At 39.9% G+C, this 21506-nt stretch overlaps 1 protein-coding gene across 1 annotated transcript; it reads left to right on the top strand.

The window, feature by feature from the left end:
• The first annotated feature begins 7206 nt into the window (after positions 1-7206).
• Positions 7207-20859, top strand: LOC129248597 (collagen alpha-1(IV) chain). The gene is made up of 9 exons (XM_054888214.1): positions 7207-7515; positions 7757-7848; positions 14627-14675; positions 14739-15686; positions 15745-16241; positions 16314-17764; positions 17832-18800; positions 18867-20011; positions 20081-20859. The coding sequence occupies exons 2-9, from the start codon at positions 7826-7828 to the stop codon at positions 20339-20341; spliced, it is 5343 nt and encodes a 1780-aa protein (XP_054744189.1). The 5' UTR covers positions 7207-7515; positions 7757-7825; the 3' UTR covers positions 20342-20859.
• Positions 20860-21506: the final 647 nt, after the last annotated feature.

The raw sequence follows: 21506 nt of genomic DNA, 5'->3' as shown, positions 1-21506 counted from the left end.
GCGGCAATCGACAGATTTTCATGCTGCTCCAAAATTTGTATGTGCGCGAGCAATTGCCACACCAACACAAATGCACATTTCACTGCTAATGCAATGGTAGTTGTGCGCTCAAGCGGAAGGCAGCCGAGTGCTCTCAGTAGACTAATGCTGGTTGGTACTGGCGGGAATATGGCCGCGCCAAAGCAAATTGAACCATTCCGTTGCAAATGTAGGGGTGCGCGGCTTGCATTAGTATTGGTGTTTGGCGTTGCTTGTTTTTGGATGTGTTGAAGAAAAATATTGAGGATTTTAGATCGGACGTGCTCGCCTCATTCGATTGCCTTGGCGCACGGAAATCAAGAAATGGATTTTGTAAACTTAGCATACAAGACGGGTTGGGAAGCTGCTAAGTTGCCCGCGTGCAGCTCGTTTCTTGCCTGGCTTTTCTTAGGCTGAGTGGCACTATTACAAAACTTAGCAATAAAGTTTCTTCCGAGATTATTTGAAGGTTTTTCGAATCTACTGATAAGGCGGATATTGCTGCGTATTTCCGTTTTCAACAAAACCCCGCGAAATTATGTCGCATGAAGATGTACATACACACTTTTTTTTGTGTTTAATAATGATGAAAACATAATAATGGAAATGTAATAATGACAAAAAAGAAAAAAAACAGAACCAACAAATCATTGATGTTGATACGGCTCAGCAATATATTTAAGTAACTTATTTTCATTCATAGTTGTAGAGTTGCCTAAATTGCGCTTACTTGTATTACAAAACTTGTATTCAGGATCATTTCCTTCCTCTCATTCACATATTGAAATACAAGTTAAATTCCAGCTGCTCCAAAGCAAAGCGTGATCATATTCGAGCATAATCTGCGATTAGGCGCTCTAAATCGCCAGTCAGTAGGGCAAAAGGTCGATCTACTTAATTTTTGGCTGTTTTTGAAAAGCACACACACAAGCACATGTGCACATACATACCTACTATAAAATATATGTTCAGGGTTTTTGAGATAAGAAAAGTTTGCGATCGCACCGAACGAAATCTAATTTTGGTTTGAGTGCTGTGATTTTAGATTAAGAGGCATTATGACTTTTCAATGAACTCAATATTCATCCTTGAATATTACAATTTTAAATTAGTCGTAGAATTTAGAAAATACTTTGTTACGAGTAAAATCGCAATACGCAGCTATCAATGAAATAAATTATACAATTTCGTTGATTTCCGCTTAAAATATAAAAAACAATGTCTGTAACTTATTTTAGAATACTTTTAAATCTTTACTTCTTGAACCGAGGCCTTGCCAATTTTCCTATTTAGTTTTTTTTTTTTAGTTATCAATACCAATAATTAGCTTTAGCGAATATGTCGCTGGTAAAGGAGTTTTCTTGTTTAAAAGAATAAAAGTTAATGATCACAAATTTTAAAACTTTGAATATTTCCTCGTTGTTTAACCAAGGTAACATAACCCAAGTCGCGCTTATCCATAAATTTAGTATTTTTTTACAAATGTAATGTACAATTTTGGTATAGTATTTTAAAGTGAATTATTTTTAAGCTTTTTTTTAATTTTTAGATTAAACTATATTCCATATATAGGGTTTTTCAAATAGAGGTGTTATTTTGATATTTAAAGAAAAGTGCTACTTTTTAATATAAATGATCGGATGTTTATTTCATTATAAGGAGGAAGGTATGCCGTTAATAGTGGTAATTAACATCAGACAAATGACCACCACGACCACGCTTACAGGAGAATATCCTTTTCATGAAATTGTCCATAACCGAATTGCAAAGTGGCTGCCCTATGTCCTCGATAGCCTCATGAATTCCATCTTTGAGGTCTTGAATCGACCCTGTGCTGTTGGCGTAGACCTTCTCTTTCACGTGGCCCTAAAAAAAAAGTCACAAGGTGTTAAATCACAAGATCTCGGTGGCCAATTGTGATCACCTCTTCAACAGATATCATCTCTCGATAGCGCAATCCATTCACCAATAACACCTGTTATTGGAAAACCCTACATAATTGGCGCGTACACCATTTTTGAGTGTTTGGCCGATCTCCTCCTCGTATTTGTGGTGTGCTCTTAATGTTGTTCCACAAATGGAGGGACCTATAGTTTTAAGCCGACTCCGAACGGCAGACATTATTATGAGGAGCTTTTTCATGGCACAAATACAATCGGAGGTTTGCCATTGCCTGCCGAGGGGCTATGGCTGTTAGAAAAAACTTTTTCTTCTATTTGGTGTTTCACCGAACCTACATTTTCTTTGAATTTCGAATGGTATATTTATAAAATTTTTTAACTTTTTGGGAAAAAATTTTAGTACTATTAAAAAAAAAAAATAATAAAAAAAATTTACATTATTTTATTTTATTTTTAGTATAAAATATAGTTACTATTTACAAAAAAATTTTAGAAAAAGATTGCATTGTTATAATTTTTTTAATTGCTTAGCATAAAATAGAGGTACTATTTAAAAAAAAAAAATTGAAAAAATATTTAATGTTTTAGAATAAAATATTTTTCTATTATATAATGTACACTAAGATGGTGGAGCCATTTTCGCCTAGTGCAGAACATTTACAACGGATATGTTCTGCATTTCACAGAATCAGTAGATGATGGTCTCAAAGATATTAATTTTGTTTAAGTGATGTCACAGACTACAGTGACCTGTAAAGTAACCAGCTAGAAGTCTTAAGTCTACTCTGCTGAGTGAAAGTAGCTTATCAGAAATTGCTCTGTCCGGCGTTAAGAATTGTCTCGCTTCTTGCTGACCAATAGAATTTCGCCAGTATTAAACAAACTTATGAAATAATTAAGTGAAGGTTTCTGTGTTTTGCGTAATTACTTTATTAGATCTTTAAACATTAATTAGTGAAAAAAAAATACCTCTTTCATCGATCTTTACACACATTTTGTGTGGCTTAAAAATATGAAGTGAAACATTTTAAGGATAAATATCGCAGTAAATACCTGAATACGTAAATAAAATTCACAGAACTACTCATTTCGCCCATTTGGGAAAAGGCTTTGTTTTATTTGGCTTTTGAATTTTTTAGTTCATATGTTACTTTATACTTACTCGATAGTGACAAAAATAAATTTAGTACAGTTAGTATAGGAGGCACGAAAAGTCGACATGTTTTAAAACTTTACGTAAGCCTTGTAAAACAATTAATATCTTATATGCCATGGTATTCAATACCCCGAACGTTTACACTGTATAATGAAAAAATACAATATAAAGAAAATATAAAAAATAATATATAAATAATATACTTATATATATAAAAAATATAATAAATCTGGATTACACATTTACAAAAATGTGTAAATAAAATTAAGAAATGATAAATACTAATTTCGAGTATGAGGGGAAGAAAAATGTGTATACCCAATATAGCTTTTAATTAGCACCGGGCATGACTTTTTTTGGTGGTTCCAAGTCTTTGAAAAGATAAATGCTTCAAAAATTCAAGAAATATCTATAATTTATATGAGCGATTCCACGTAAATTTTTTCAAGAATTAGAAAACAAAAATTTGGCATACATGTATTTTGTCAGACGTGGGATCGACAAATTAAAAATTATAAAATTTGTAAGCAAAACAGCATTCAATATTTCGTCGGCTGAATGGAAGATTGCCCTATATTGGCAACCGGCCGGAATTGGATGGTATTGATCTGGACAATGCTTATTTTCAACAAGACGACGCTACGTGCCACACAAGCAACGAAACCATTAATCTTTTACGGAAAAAATTTTCGGACCGAGTTATCTCTCGAAGAGGTGATCACAATTGGCCCCCGAGATCTTGTGATTTAACACCTTGTGACTTTTTTTTTAGGGGCCACGTGAAAGAGAAGGTCTACGCCAACAGCACAGGGTCGATTCAAGACCTCAAAGATGGAATTCGTGAGGCTATCGAGGACATAGGGCAGCCACTTTGCAATTCGGTTATGAAAAATTTCATGAAAAGGATATTGTCCTGTAAGCGTGGTCGTGGTGGTCACTTGGCCTGATGTTATTTTCCACCATTAACGGCATACCTTCCCTTTTATAATGAAATAAGCATCCGATCATTTATATTAAAAAATAGCATTTTTCGTTGAATAGCAAAATAACACCAAACAATCGATTCATGAATGCTTAACTGTTGAGAACGTCGAAACATCGATGTTGAAGGTTGTTCAGCAACACTTTGCGCTACAGTAGCAATATTCTCAATAGAACATTCAGGTTTTGGTCGAGCTGCCATTTTTTTATCCTCAAAAGAACGAGTTTCTTGAAATTTCACCAAGCTTCGAATTGTCTACTACTTTGGACGATTATTTCCAAGAAAAAAATTACGAATTTTCGATATTTTGTTAAAGTTAAAGTTAATGCAAAAGACGGTATAGCCATTATTCTCTACTGAGACCAGTGATGGTAAATGATTTTTTGAAAAATCCCTACACAGCCCAAAAAAAATCCCTACTTTTCCCTACGCTTCAAAAAATTTTACCTACAAAATTCCCCACATATTTTTCTCCTGTGTTTACACTATAATGAGGCACTTGCAACGTCAAAATTGAATTATTTGCTTAAGTTTTGGGCTTGGTGCTGTTTTCACAGTTTATAAGACACTTTAATAAGAAATTTTATTTCAAAAATATATATAAATACACATATTTATTATATTATTAATACATATATGAAGAAAAATTCAGCAAAAAGACTAAAAATTCGACTTTTCATTACATTCAGTTCTGTTTAAAACAAGACAGAGTTTCTATTTTTTCAGAATCCGGCACGATTACTTTTAAGATTGTGATAAAGTGGTCCCCACTTGCAGCGCGACATTATGCTCGGCGAAGAACATGCTAAATCTTGTTTCGAAATTTCTGGAACCATTTGGTTTACTCGGCTTTCTCTTAAAAAAAAAAAAAATTTATTTTAGGTGTCTTTTTTATTGCCTTCATATTTTTTTGGTACGGTTTGCTTCGGCGTGCTTCTGCAAATCAGAATTGCCGCAGTTCAAAACTTTGTCGCACTCAGCGCATTTGCATTTGAATGGATCGTTAGCCACAGCTTTGAACCAGCCACTAAAATTGTCGTCGTCAAGCCACTTGTTATTGAACTTTTGTTTCCGATACTTGAATTTTTCTCCTGGTGTTCCTCCGAAGAGTCAGTCGAAGAGGAGGTGCTCATTTCTGTAAAATATATACATTTTAAATATAAAAAAAGCTAAAACTAAAATAATTGCAAACTTAATTCAAAAGCGAAAAGCATCAGGTAACGCGAGACAACTAACAATTTTCGCGCGAAGAAAAAATAGCGTTAGCGTTAACGAAGAAAAAATGGAAATGTTGCCGTATTAACGCTTTAAAAGTATGCTGCCATAAGGAAAAAAATACTAGCATGAAATCTTACTGCGGCTTTTTATTTTAAATGAACTTTTTTAATTTTTCCCGCTATTTTAAAATTTTTTCTGTCCTTTTTGAAAATTCTCTACATTTACAGAATTTAAAAAAATCTGTCCTTTTTCGACAAAAATCCCTACATGTAGGGAATTTTCCCTACATTTACCATCACTGACTAAGACCGAGGCGTCATTTTTGAAAGACCTTTTATTTAGATACAGATCTTATTAGAATTTTGCACTATGATGTACAACCACTATACGTCTGGTCAGGTGGGCAGAAATCGAAAATTCTCATTTTCGTTTCAAACTTGATTGAATTCACTCTATATCCAAGACCAGATAAATCAATATACGAATGCAGACGTTAGAATTTGTGGAAAATTGCCCGCTTTCGCTTTAGAACTGATTGACTTTGATTGGTTCGAAAAATTGATTCTGGAAGTTGTTAGAGTAGACAAAGTATTTATGTTCATGGAGTATTATATTCATGCTCAAGGACAACTATTAAACTTGAAAAATAAATGATTTGCTTCTTCCTACCTATACGAGTATTTATAGGTAATTATCTATAGCTGTCGCGTATGGTTAAAATACGCTTCAACTATTTATAATTAGGGTATAAAGGGTAACCTACTAATGTATGAAAAATATGCTGCATATTTAGTACTTTTATTTGATGGGGGGAGGGCAGATCCCGTACTCATTGACGTTTTCTTGTTACTTAGTTGGCCACATCGGCCAATATTCCATTTAGCTTTCGAAAGTTGTGCGCTGATTTGCCTTGACTTATAACAAAAAACATAGTATGTTGCCATCGACAATATTCCAAACCGACGTTTTTTTGACGGACTAGCAATCTGAAACATAAGTAATAGCGGCTACTGGTGTAGTGTTAGGAGGGCCAGCCACTCGTAGCACACCAAAACGCCGACACATGATAATGGTTACTTAGGGACAGGGACAGCGTAATTCCATCCGTTTAAGTCGTACAAACACATACATATGCGTATAGGTGTACGATGTGATTGCTTAGTGCGAGCTTTATCGCTAAAAGCCTCCGCTTGGATTCACACACTCACATATATACTTGCATATATATAGGCATTTAATTGTAGTGAGTATATATTTGTGTACATATTCGCACACGGCGGATATGTCGGCACATCGGTATCATCATGAATGGGTGGCATGTCGCAAGATCAGCACAAACAATATGATGCCTCGGCAGATCCGAGCATGTCCAAATGAATGTCTTGCAGAATAGCATACTCGCAAGTCTCACACATACACAAAATGAATGCACAATCGTGCATGCGTATATGGGTGTTTATGAAAAGCTGATCACGAACGAAGCTTATCACTGAGTCGGTGGCGCAACTGACGCTGTTCTGCATCTCCTCCAGCAATCCGTGTGAGCAGTGTCTCTCACACAAATGCTGCCAAGCGAACTCACATACACTAGGAAAGTACGCAGTAAGCTGTTGTGCTTATACATGCACGGGCATACATATTCGACACGATGTAGATGAGCGTAAGGCGGTTTGGTTGGCGGGCCATTGATGGACGTTTGTCGTTGGCTGGAAGTTATACTATAATTAGTCGAGTGGTGCCTTCTAAAGTAAGTGGCTGCTTCTAGAGCCGTGTACGCCATAGCCATTGCTTCTTCGTCGGTGGCGTTCATATATATTTTTTATGTGTGTTTTTTTTTTTTTTTGTTTTTTTGTATTTTGCGATTGTTGGAGTTGGTGTGCGGTACGTTTGCGGGAATTATGCTCGTCTAGCAGCCAGCGTCAGCGAGTCGAGCATTCAGTCCGCTCCAGTCGATCCATAGTGTTAGATCGCTTTAGGAAGCCCGTCGTACCCGCACAACGCGTTAGGGTTGATGGGGTTTGTCAAAGGCAGAAAAAAAAATTCGCCTTTTGTTAATTTCGAAAGTTTCGTTTTTCTATTCCGTTCGTTTACGTAGTTTAAAGAAAGAATACAAAAAAAGTAGTAAATGAATAAAAAATTAATACGACGAAAAATACGTGAACTTTTTAATGTTTAGTTTTTTTATATTAAATATTATATTTTATTAATTCATCGATTTGAAGAGTGGCAACGAATAAAAAGTAAAGGAATTATTTTATAATGAAAATTATGCTAGAAACAATTTTTCCAACTAAGTGGCTAATTGAAATGTGTGCTTTAAGTGCAAAAAAAAAATACTTTGGTGTGCCTTGTTCGTGTGTTCGTTTGGTGTACTCAGCTTAGTAGATTTATCGTAGTTTTAAAGATTTCCCTAAATATTGGCATATGATTTTTTTCTTTTCTTTAATTTTTTATGAACATTTCTATTTTTGTTCATTTAAGGCAGTTGACTGTTGAAAATTGAAAAAAAGTTGGAAAAAGTGAAAGGAGCGCGTGCATAGAGCGTAGGGCATGATGGAGCCCCACTGGAAGCGGTAAGTGGAAATGTTTATGAGTGTGCAACTGTAACGTGACGTTTGAGGAAATACCGTTATAACTTAAGAAAACACAGAGTTTAAATGAAAGATAAATTATTTTTAAAATTAAATAAAGCTAAATAAGATCAACTAGTTTTTAACCAAATGCATGAAAATAAGTTTCGAAATTTGACTTAGTTGAAAACTCTACGCACTCATACCTTCAGCAGATTTGCTCGACTGCTCGTAAGTTATAGCGGCTGCGCACGTAATTTTCACTAAATATTAAGAATAAAATATTTAATAATTTTAATGAAGTTAATTTATAACAAGAGCATAAGAGAGTATTTTAAATGATAGTTCGTACGTTTTTCGGAAGTTAATATCAACTTCCTTCTTAATATGTATATATATTAGGACAAAATGCCGTTAAATAATGAAGACAAATGTACAATTTAAGGTGAATTAATTTAATTAGGCCGCGGCCGTAGTCGAATGGGTTGGTGCGTGACTACCTTTCGGAATACGTAGGCTCGAATTTCCGGGTATGAAACACCAAATTGAAGAAAAACATTTTTCTAAATGTATTTCCGCCATGAAAAAGCTCCGCATAAAAAATGTATTTATTCTTTACTTTAATTACAACTTTATAAATATTATTTTTTAGAAAATTCTTTATTTATTTGAAATGATTTATATCACGACGGCCGCCTTGGTTCGAACTCTGCTATATACTTGAAACACCAAATGATAGAAAAAGTTTTTCTAATAGCGGGTACCCCTCGACTGGCAATTGCAAGCCTCCGGATGTGCTTATGCTATGAAAAAGCTCCTCATAAAAATCCATCTGCCGTTTGCAGGTCGCTTAAAACCGTAGGTTGCTCCATTTGTGCGAAAAACATCAAGATGTACAAATAGAATCAGTAACCGGACTAAACGTCCAATAAAGGGCGTAAGCGCCAATTGAATGAATATTTATACACATGTAAATTAAAAAAAAAAACATTTTTTTTCAAACTTGTTTTGAAAAAATTTTTGTAATGAATTTAAACGCCAATCATATACATGTACATATGTAGATTATTACTTTTTTTTAATTTTGTTTTGGTAATTTTTTGTTGTGGATTTTTTTTTTTTTCTATAAAGGGTTTAAGCGCTAATTATATGCATACATATGTAGGTATATCTAGATAAATTAAATTTTTTTCTTTTAGAATTCTTATTTGTTTGAAATTAATATTATTTTTTAACTTTTTTGAAAGAACAATTAAACAATTAAATTCTGCTGATTAACTTATAGTCGGTTCTTGCACTTCAGCAGCGTTTTCTGAAAATGCATGGCTATTCTTTTATGCGGTTACAACATACAAATATAAATAATGGATTTTGAATAGAAATAAAACAACGAAAACTCAAATTGATTGGGCAATCTTTATTATTTTTCTGTGGAACCATTCACAACTGCGCCGTAATTCGGCCATCCGCAAACATCAATTCTGAGTTACTCGCTGGAGGACTTCGGCCGGTATCTCGTGAATAAGTTTAGTAATGTTGGCTTTCAATGACTTAATCGAAGCTGGTTTATCCATAAAGCATTTAGACTTTACATTCCCTCACAAGTAAAAGTCCAAAGTTGTGATATCACACGATCTTTTTGCTCAATCCACTGGTCCGAGACGAGAGATAAATTGCTCACGGAAACGACAGCAAACGACGCAGTAAATCCATTGTTTCACGTGCTGTTTGGCAAGTAGCGCCGTCTGCCGTTTTGTTGGAACCAAATGTTGTGGAAATCACAGGCTTCAATTTCGGGCATCAGAAAGTCGTTCATCATGGCGTGGTACCGTTCGTCATTCACTATTACATTAGCGCCGGCCGATGATTCCTCCAGCCCATAGGCCGCAGCAAAAGGTTATTTTTAATAGATGTAATGACTGTTCTTGAATGGTTTCGTGTTGCTGCTCAGCCCAAATATGGCTATTTTTTTTATTGACGTAGCCATAAAGCTAAAAATGGGCCTCATCGCTCTACATTATAAGTCGGCCTGAGCGCGCGATCAACACTTTTTACAGAACGTCGATTTGCGTAATACGAGTCTACGATTCGAATCGATGTACGATTTGTAAACGTTGTTGAGACGTAAGTCTTTCCATGATGAAATGTCAATGAATACTGAAAACATTATGTATTTAGTATAACAGTAGTCACGCGTGATCTGTCAAAAAACCTATTGGAAAAAGTACATCCAATTTGATCACCCTTTACTTAACATAAATGTTCGAAATGAATCACCGCACAGAATTTTAAGATGCCACCCTTATGAGTTTTATAGAAAAGTCATAACTTATCTTAGGCAGTAATTTCTTTAGTTATCAATCTGTGAATCTTGTCTTAGGTGATCAACCACCGTCTCTCAAGCGACATGCACTATTATTCGGCTCAGCCCTCGAAATTATGTTATATTGATGTACAAGTACAAGGTGGCGCATTGATCAACCTATCGGAAGATTTATAATGTTTGAAAATTACGTTTTACGTCAATCATATTTCACACTTGTGAATTAGACAGCTGCAGTACACAAGCAGACAAGCAACGAAGCGCGTAAAGGTATATTACATATACAAACCCATTTTATAGACCTTCAAATCTATACTCCATATCCGGGTTTTTATACAGCGGTGGCTCCACTTTCAAATTAAATAGAAATAATAGAATTATTTAGAATAAAAAAAAAATAAAATTTTTTATTAAAACTAATGGTTTTTATAGCCCGAATTGATCACAATGGACTATGAGCCTTATTGTGCCCCACAGGACAAGCGACTGTATTTTTCTATGGTTCAATATGTGCGTAGCTTTTATTAATATCCTTTGCTTTTATGTTTTGAATATGAGCCAAATTGAAATGCTTTTTAGAGATATCTCCACCACAGCGTCTTCTTCTTCTTCTTGTGTGGCGCAATAACCGCTTACACGATTTTGGCCGAGTTTAACAAAGCGCCACCTATCTGAAAATTTGACGATTTTCTTCTAATTCAATTGAAGACAAACTTTTCAGTGAGTCTGAAAGCAATCGGCTGGCGATGAGTTTGCCGTTCACAAACATAAGTAGGAAGGCGGCTAAATTTTGATGCATAAAATTAATTTCCGGGATTTCTAATAACACAAAAGCTATACTAATGGCGATGGCGCCTTCTTTAAATGTATATATATAATTGACTCTTGCGCTCTTTATTGTGTTTGGCCGAGCTTCTGCTCCAATTTGTGGGGGTCGACTTGATGATTTCCACAAATGGAGAGACCTACAGTTTTACATCGCCTCCAATCGCAGTTGGTTTTTTGCACATATAGAAGGGCCCAGAGCTTTAAGCCAACTCCGAATGGCAGATGGTTTTTTATGAAGAGTTTTTTCATGGCAGAAATACATTTGGAGGCTTCTGAGGAGTGACTGCATAAGAAAAAACTTTTTCTATCAATACTTCTCTGGACAATGGAAAATCTGCGAAGTTTGCCCGATTGAATGAAAAGCTCGGCATATGTCTTTCTTATACCCTGTTCCATTGTACAATACCAACAGTTATACAGGGTTCGCCAATACGGACTATTTTCGTCGGCTTAGTTGAGCGTCATCTGCTTTCCTTTTTTGCCATTTGTAAAAAATGTATCGTACAGTGTAGAAATACGCATACAATTTGTTGAATTTTACTATGAAAAATGCACGTTCAGTTAAACTTGTTTTTCGTAAATGACTTGATGTATTTGGTCACCATAACCTTCCTACTGAACGCGAAATAAAGTATATATATATATATATAATTGGCGCGTTCACCCTTTTTGGGTATTTGGCCGAGCTCTTCCTCCTATTTGTGGTGTGCGTCTTGATGTTGTTCCACAAATGGAGGGACCTACAGTTTTAAGCCAACTCCGAACGGCAGATATTTTTATGAAGTGCTTTTTCATGGCAGAAATACCCTCAGAGGTTTGCCATTGCCTGCCGAGGGGCGACCGCTATTAGAAAAATGTTTTTCTTTTTAATTTTGGTGTTTTACCGAGATTTGAACCTACGTTCCCTCTGTGAATTCCGAATGGTAGTCACGCACCAACCCATTCGGCTACGGCGGCCGAAATAAAGTATAGGTATGATCACAAAATTTGAGAGTAGCAGTTATGTAGATGTTAAATAGCATCCAAACTGTACGCAATTGGAATGCTCGAAAGATAATTTTGATTTTATTCTTGAGAGTGTTAAAGAGGACCCGAAAATGTTAATTCCCCGTCGCTCACAGCATTTGAGCATTCTTAAGACAGTTAAAGTGCGATAGTCAGTTTTTATCAAAGTATTGCTTTCTGTTGCTCAATTCCATTTCACTGCAGATGAATGCGAGGCATTCGTTCTCCAATCAAACATCTGTCCAATTGTGTAACCAAAAATATGTGCGCTCCTTAAAGTTATATCTTTAGAGGGGGAGGGCGTAAGGCGCAAGCGAAAAATTGCTCTTTCCTATACATTAACTTTACTCCGGTGTTATCATTCACCGTTTGCCTAGGACATAAACCAGAAATGAAATGCAGGAACATAAATTCGATATCAACCTGCAGTTAGGCGCAGGTTGATACTAGTGACAACTTTTCTTTCCTGCAATGATACATACATACGTATCAATACGCAAGATATTTTGATCGGCTTCAACAAAACACACCAGTTGCTTATTGTTCACAATTAAGCTGACTGAAGATTGAAAACACCAAGTCGGACCCAAACCTTTTCTAGTTTGGTTTTCTATACAAAAGTTCAGCTGTGTAACTTAGAAAGCAGAAAAAATTCCCTTGTCTGAAGAATCGGTTTATATGCGAGCAATAGTGCGTGACTACCGAATACGGCAGTGCCTGGATTCGAAACGCAGTGTGGGTATAAAGCACCAAATGATGGATACACATTTTTTTAACAGTGGTTGCCCCTCTTCTGATGTCAAAAAGCTTCTCATAAAAAATCATTACCCATTCGGAGGCGACATAAAATTGTAGGTCCCTACATTTGTGGAAAAACATGAAATAGGATTACGACTTCGGCCGGAACATAGAAGGTAACGAAAAAGCTGATGAACTGGTCCCCCTCTTGCCAGTTCATCAGCTTTTTCGTTGCCATGAATAGCGTTCTTGCAGTACCAGTATTCACACCATTAGGTGCGGTCAAGAATGCAATTTCCCTAAAATACCTTCGAATTGCAGATTATAGATGGAGAGACCAGACGAAATGCATAATCAGCAGGACGTTATGGCCCACCTACAACCTCAAGCAATCGTGGACATTGATAAACATGAAACGACGGGACGCCTGAAGACTACCGGCAGTCATAACTGGCTTCTGGTCTATCGGAGAACAAGCCGCCAAAATGGGCATTACTAACAACACATACTGTCATAGTTGTAAGCAACCGGAAAAAAAGGAAACAGTTTTCCATTTCCTCTGTGAATGCCCTGCCCTATGGAAGGACAGAATGTTAACCCTGGGCAAACCGCTGTTCGAGAGTCTCGAGCAACTGTCTAGCTTAGACGTCAACAACCTAATAAGGTTCCTAAACCGTACAGACGGGATATAGTCTTGCTGTAAATAACTGTTAAACAATTTGGTAACGAGGATGTGGCAACAAAATGGTGCGGAAGCGCTAGTTGGATTCTGGATGAATCACCACTCTAACCAACCAACCACCCAAGCACCTTTTTCTCCTCCAACTATTAAAATGGGCTTAACTAGCTGAGACAGTAAACTATACCGTGTCCTTTAACACCTTGTTGATTCCGAAACTATGGCAAGTTCGAAATAAAAGTTTACTATTTTGCTCAACTATTTTTAAGGTTTTTAAAGCCGTTTAGCAAAGCTAGTTGTATCTTATACAGATCGGCTTTATTCCGAACAGCTGTAGATCTCTTTTGGCTTTCGGCTTCCCGAATTCTGCAGAAGCTGTCTCAACACTTTAAGTAGATAACTCGTTAATGAAAAATCTCAGCACTATAGAATTCACTGATCTTCTAATGTTTTGTTCATATCGGTTTTAGGAGAGATCGGGACAAATTTCCTATGTGGCACCACAATGGGCTATGGCCTGAGTGTGTTCTGTAGTGGACAACCACTAGTTCATTTCACTTCTCTTTAAATCTAACCACATCTTTGTGATCTTTAATCGCATTTTTAATTTTAAATTTTCACAGCCTATTTTGAATTTCTTGTACAATAGAACCTTTTGGTCCCAGTGCTAAATTCCATCATAGTAATAATAATTTAAAATTCTGCATCCTATTCCTCACCCTAAGTCGAATATTCTATTTTTAATACTGATACTGTTTCCACTTTTTGTTTGATTATTTTATTTCCTGTAATCTTAGCATCTCTAAAACCTTAATTTGTTAACGATTTAATTAAGTGGTAACTTTCACGCTGAAAAGTTCTCTGCCTAGTCTGCATTCCTTAGAAACCTTTCTCTTAAATATGAGTGTCTCTTCGCTGTGTTTCTCTTTAAACATTTTCTCTGGTAAAGATCTCACAACACACACAATTACAGAAATGCCAGCAAGTATGTATGTGTATATGTGCAAGCAGTTATGCACATGAAATGCTGAGGCATAAAGACTTATATTCTGTGTGCTTTATTTATATTGTAATGTTAAGTAAATTATTAAAACTACTTATTGCATATTTTTAATATTTTCAATTAAGGTGCGACATTTATTGATTAAATTTAATTTCTTAATTTTTCTTTCGGCACTAATGACACTCGAAACTTTTCTATTTTGTAGGCTAATTTTCGCCGCTACAATAGCTGGAGCGTTACTTGGCGCAAATGCGGTAGGATTAGCTACTAAACTGTATTCACTTTCATTTAATTTCGCTTAATTTTATTTTATTCAGCAATTTTGGAAAAATACCGACACGGGTGCAATTTATAATCCACCCAGCCATTATAGAGATGAATCAACGCCTCCACGTTCACCAATCGATGATAGTTATGCGATTATCGAAACTGTGACCACAAATCGTCAAGGACCTCCTCGAAATTGTACATCCGGCACAGTTGGTTGTATCCCAAAATGTTTTGCTGAGAAGGGTAACCGCGGTTTTCCCGGTGAAGCTGGTCCACCCGGTCCGAAAGGCATGCCTGGGTATCCTGGTCCCGAAGGTCCACCCGGCGATAAGGGCCAAAAAGGTGATCCCGGTCCATTAGGTCCACGCGGCTATAAAGGTGAACGAGGTGTACCCGGCATTCCTGGTATGAATGGCGTACCCGGTGTACAGGGTATCTCAGGCAATCCTGGCTCCCCTGGATCACCTGGCAAAGATGGTTGTGACGGCCAAGATGGTATACCCGGTCTGCAAGGTCTGAGTGGTATGGCTGGTCCACGTGGTTATCCGGGTCAGCCTGGTGTTAAGGGTGAAAAGGGTGAACCTGCAAAGGAAAATGGTGATTATGCTAAAGGTGAAAAGGGTGAACCTGGTTTCGCTGGACGCTCTGGCAACCCAGGTCCCGAAGGTCTACAAGGTCCTAAAGGTGATCGTGGTGATACTGGACAGTATGGTCCACCTGGTCCACGTGGTGAACGCGGTTTGAAGGGTGATAAAGGTGCGCCATGCTTTGCCCCTCCACAACCTGGCAAGAAAGGTGACAAGGGTGAAAAGGGAGAGCCCGCTTCTGTGAAACATTCGACGACGCAAAAAAGCATTACCGGAGAAAAGGGCGAAAGGGGTGAGAAAGGAGAACCAGGTATACCTGGAGCGAAAGGTGATCCGGGTTATACTGGCGAGACTGGTCGTGATGGTATGAAGGGTGAAAAAGGTTTGCCTGGCGGTCCAGGTGATAGAGTAAGTTAATGATAAAACAATTTATTGAAATGTGAAAATTTTATCTGTAATATTTCAGGGACGTCAAGGTAATTTCGGACCCCCTGGCCCACCTGGTCAAAAGGGTGATCGTGGTGAAACTGGATTAAACGGTTTGGCTGGTAAGCCTGGTCAAAAGGGTGAACCGGGTCTTCCTGGCAGACCCGGTGAGCGCGGTTTACTTGGACCTCCAGGTCCACCGGGTGGTGGTCGAGGCTCTCCTGGTGCACCTGGCCCCAAAGGTCCCCGTGGTTACACTGGTGCTCCTGGTCCCAAGGGGTTAGATGGTGTTGACGGTCCTCCTGGTGCACAAGGTTTTTCTGGACCTAAAGGTGGTCCAGGTTTACCTGGCCGCCCTGGTGTTGAAGGTCCCCCTGGCGAGAAAGGTGAAAAGGGTAATGCAGGTCGCACAGGTCCTACTGGTCCCATTGGTCCCATGGGTCATACTGGTCCACCAGGTCCAGAAGGTCAAAAGGGTGAGCCCGGATATCCTGGTATTGGTATTGTGGGTCCTAAAGGTGATGACGGCACACCTGGGTAAGTTAAAAAGACTTGTTAGACAGATTGAAAATTTATGGCGCTAAATTTGAAAACCATTTCTCTAAACAGTATTCCCGGATTAAAAGGTCAAAAAGGTGAACGAGGTTTCAAAGGTAACGCTGGTGCCCCAGGAGATTCGAAATTTGGGCGTCCAGGTTCTCCTGGACGTGCTGGATTACCTGGCCAGAAAGGTGATCAAGGGCGCCCTGGTATTCCCGGACAAAAAGGTGACATGGGTGCCAAGGGTGATGTAGGCGGTAAATGCTCGTCCTGTCCTGCTGGTGCTAAAGGTGATAAAGGTGATCGCGGCTTGGACGGTATTCCTGGAACACCCGGTGCACGAGGTCCTCCTGGAGCTGTTGGTGCCCCTGGCGAACGTGGCGCTGATGGAATTGCTGGTATGGATGGACCTCCTGGCGAAAAAGGTGAAGATGGCAGAGACGGAATGATGGGACCTGAAGGTCCCGCTGGTAAAGATGCGATAATCGACATAAGTCTTACCAAAACTGAGAAGGGAGATAAAGGTGACAGAGGCTATCCTGGACCAGCTGGTTTGAAGGGAGACCGTGGTGAATCTGGTTTTCCTGGTATTAGTGGTGCCAAAGGAGAAATAGGTGCTAAAGGTGATAAGGGTTATGCTGGTCAGCCTGGTGTGGATGGTATGCCTGGAAACCCAGGACGCGATGGACGCGATGGTATCCCCGGTTTAAGCATAAAGGGTGAACCTGGTCGCCCAGGTCGTGATGGAATTAAGGGTGACAAAGGAACCTCCGGATATCCTGGGCAAAAGGGTGATCCTGGAAGCTGTGACGCCGCCATGTTAACAGTTCCCGCCAAGGGAAATAAAGGTGATCGAGGAATACCTGGAATGCCTGGTCAAATGGGTCCCATGGGCGACAAGGGTGACCAAGGACGTATTGGACCGAAAGGTGAAATGGGTCCACAAGGTCCCGTAGGCCCTGTAGGTCCACGCGGTTTGACAGGTCCACGCGGAGAGAAAGGCAATCCAGGTGTTATGGGTGCTCCTGGAAACCCTGGTAAAGATGGATTAAGAGGACCTCCTGGCAGAAACGGAGAACGTGGACTAAAAGGTGAACAAGGTATCTCTGTTGCTGGTCCACCAGGACCGCAAGGTCGTGATGGCTTACCTGGCCTGAAAGGTGATCGTGGTTCTCCTGGCGCGTACGGCCCACCGGGTCCAGATGGAGCTGTGGGTTATCCGGGCGACAAAGGTGATTCTGGTTTGCCTGGACCCACTGGTATGGCTGGACCTGTTGGTCCTAAAGGTGATATTGGTCCACTTGGGCCACCCGGAACTCCCGGTCCACCTGGTAAGCCTGGTGTAGATGGTGTACAAGGACGTGATGGAGCAAAGGGCGAACCTGGCAATCCTGGTTGGGTTGGTATGCCCGGATCTAAGGGCGAACGCGGTGCCCCTGGTAACGATGGACCCAAAGGCTTCCCTGGCGCTACTGGAGCCCCTGGAAAACGTGGTACTCCTGGTCCCTCTGGCATAGATGGTAAATACATAATGGAAATATATTTAGCCAACCAACACTAATAAAAGATGTGTTCACTTTATTTCAGGCATGAAGGGAGACAAGGGTGAAATCGGCTTAACTGGCAATGATGGTTTAACTGGACCTCGAGGACCTCCCGGTGCCCCTGGCCCAATGGGAATTAAAGGTGATATTGGTCCACAAGGTCCACCTGGAACTGATGGTCGTCCTGGATTGAATGGCGAAAAGGGTGCTCAAGGCTTGCCTGGTTTTGACGGTCCACAAGGTTTACCCGGTGACGCTGCGGAGAAAGGGCAAAAGGGTGAGCCGGGTCTGTCTGGTTTACGCGGTCCTGAAGGACAACCGGGTATAAATGGTTTGCCTGGCGAAAAAGGTTCCGCGGGAGTGTCCATTCGTGGAACCCCTGGAGCCAAGGGTGATAAAGGTGATCGTGGCCGGGATGGTATCGATGGACGTGATGGCAAGCCTGGACAGAAGGGTGAAGCTGGATTCCCTGGTATGAAAGGACAAAGAGGTGATAAGGGGGATATGGGCCTATCGGGTGCCCCAGGTGCTCCTGGCATAGATGGAAGACCCGGAGAGACAGGCGCACCTGGTCCAGTTGGGTATACTGGCGCTAAGGGAGAGAAAGGGGACTATGGTTATCAAGGAGTACAGGGTGTAAAAGGTGACAAGGGTGCTACTGGTATACCTGGTTTAGATGGACTTCCTGGGCCAAAAGGTGAACGTGGTTTTCCTGGTGCAAACGGAATTGATGCTCAGCCAATAACCATTAAGGGAGATAAAGGAGAAATGGGTGAATTCGGAGTGGTTGGCTTGCCTGGTCCTATGGGCCTTAAGGGTAATCAAGGTATACCGGGATTAAGAGGACAAAAAGGAGAACGTGGACTAACTGGTCCTCTGGGCATGCCTGGTTTGGCTGGTGAACCTGGTCTTAAGGGTGATCAAGGTCCTGCTGGCGAGCCTGGAGCACCTGGGCCTGCCATCAAGGGTGAAAAAGGTCTGCCCGGAAGGTCTGGAAAGAACGGTCGTGAAGGTAAATAAATATATACACTAAATTATATATTTTAAATACAAAAAATAAAATATTTATGGCTAATAGGTGCCCCTGGTGTAATTGGACAAAAGGGCGAAAAGGGTCTTCCTGGCCTCGCTGGTATGCCCGGTTTGGTTGGCTTGCCTGGCCCTGTTGGTCCACCTGGCTTAAAAGGCGAACGGGGCCCCATGGGACTTCCTGGACGTGACGGCGCTGATGGCTTGCCTGGAGCTCCTGGTCTCAAGGGTGATATGGGTTTCACAGGTCCCAAAGGAGAGCGCGGTTTAACTGGATTTGAAGGCCAAAAGGGTGACAAGGGTGAACAAGGCTTACCTGGACCACAAGGTTTACCAGGTTTGAACGGAATGAAAGGTGATCGCGGCTATCCAGGTATGGATGGATTACCTGGACCTGTGGGTGCGCCTGGTGAAAAGGGTGCGACCGGACCTAAAGGTCGCGATGGACGAGATGGCACGCCTGGAGCGCGTGGTCAAAAGGGTGAACCTGGCCTACTACCACCACCAGGACCTAAAGGTGAACCTGGACACCCAGGTCGCGATGGCGAGAAAGGAGATCGCGGTGCACCTGGACCACGTGGTTTGATTGGCTTACAAGGCGAACGTGGCGAGAAAGGTGAAATGGGCTTAACTGGTCGGATTGGACAAATCGGACGACCAGGACCTAAAGGTGAACAAGGCTTGCCTGGACCACCAGGACGTGACGGTGCTCCCGGCCTGATAGGTATACAAGGTGAAGCCGGTGCAGCGTGCACAGCAGCACAAGACTACCTTACCGGCATACTGCTGGTCAAGCACAGTCAATCCGAAGAGACACCACGTTGCCCGCTGGGCCAAATCGAACTATGGACAGGCTTTTCCATGTTGTACGTAGACGGCAACGACTATGCGCACAATCAAGATCTCGGCTCTGCTGGTTCCTGTGTGCGTCGCTTCTCAACACTGCCAGTGATGTCATGCGGCCAGAACAACATTTGCAATTATGCATCGAGAAACGATAAGACCTTCTGGCTATCAACATCAGCCCCCATTCCTATGATGCCCATTAATAACGAAGAAATCAGCAAATATATTTCGCGCTGTGTGGTCTGCGAGGCCCCAGCGAACGTGATCGCTGTACACAGCCAGTCGCTAACAATTCCCGACTGCCCCTACGGATGGGAAAGCCTATGGATAGGCTACAGCTTCGTAATGGTAATTGTCTTCGTTAAATTTCTAAATCTTGCGAAAAAGTAATTACCTTATTTATTCTCCATTTTCTAGCACACTGCCGTAGGTAATGGCGGCGGTGGTCAGGCGTTGGCATCGCCCGGTTCTTGTCTGGAAGACTTCCGCGCCACTCCATTCATTGAGTGTAATGGCGGTAAAGGTCACTGCCACTTCTACGAAACAATGACCAGCTTCTGGCTGGTCACAGTCGAGAACAACGAACAGTTCCAACGCCCCGCAATGCAAACACTCAAAGCCGGCAATTTGCTGCAACGAGTATCTAGATGTACAGTCTGTATAAAAAATTCAACATAAGCACAATTCTTAAACTTGATTTTCTCCAAAAATTTTATGCCACTATAAATCGAAAGTCAATTTTATTAAATAACTTTATTTAACTTTACACTCGAGTCGGCAAAACCCAGAACAAAAGATTCAAAGAAAATGCCGTTAAGAAAACATCCAAACCTTAAACCTGAAAAGAGTTACAAGTAACAATTTGCTATGATTTCCTTAAAATTCCACGAGAATAAACTTTACGGTCACGCCGTAGTTTCTAATGATTATTGTATGTAATCGAAGAGTACTTGCCCAAGTGTTAATGTTAATTTTTACATATACAAACAAAAATGAAAACAAAAATTCTGCCATTATTCTATGAAGTTGCAAAAGTTTAAAGCTTCTTGTTTTTTAATTGTAATATTAGCATGTAAACTATAAGCGAAATGAAAAATAAAACATAACTAAATATGTAATATGTGTAGTAGCCATCTAATAAACTGTATATTTGTATGAAAAAATAAAATAAAATAAAACGAAACACAAATACCGAATACATCAATAAAATGAAATTCCTAGGCAATATACAATATTTTTACACTAAATAACTAAATAAAGTGAGAAACATAAAAATTTTATATAAATCGAACGATTCATTTCAAAGAAGGTCGCACAAATAAATCTCCTATAGACATGCAATAGTATTTTTGTATTTAGGTGCCGTACTGTTAATTCTGTGCCGCGGTATCACTGCTTTGTTCACAATTTATCAATTAAATATGGCTGCTCTCGCAGTACGATCGTGCCTGATGAATAATCTGAAGACAGATCGGCACAAGTCTCAGCGGTAATGAGATGCTATCGAACGATTTTAGTAACCGCAAAGTGAATCAAATCTGGCATTTTTTAAAGTCAAACGGCTTGAATATTGACCGTCTTGGAGATACAAAATGAAGACTGTTTTGGCTGTCGATAATGGTATTATTATTATTATTAAAAAGTTAAGTAAAACGCCCATGGAGTACGAATCGGCGTATTCGACGATGAGCAGCTAGAAGTTACTCAAGTTACTTCTCGACGCCCATTTTCGGACAAATCCGTACTCGCACAATACCTAGCTAGGATAGCGTATCAAACGGCAGATGTTTTTTGATGAGGAGCTTTTTCACCACTATTACCACGGGCGACCACTATTAGAAAA

Source organism: Anastrepha obliqua, chromosome 5 (genome assembly GCF_027943255.1).
Source record: "Anastrepha obliqua isolate idAnaObli1 chromosome 5, idAnaObli1_1.0, whole genome shotgun sequence".
NCBI classification, from domain to species: Eukaryota; Metazoa; Arthropoda; class Insecta; order Diptera; family Tephritidae; genus Anastrepha; species Anastrepha obliqua.
Note: the sequence above shows the minus strand (reverse complement) of the source record. Positions and strands in the feature narration are given on the sequence as shown.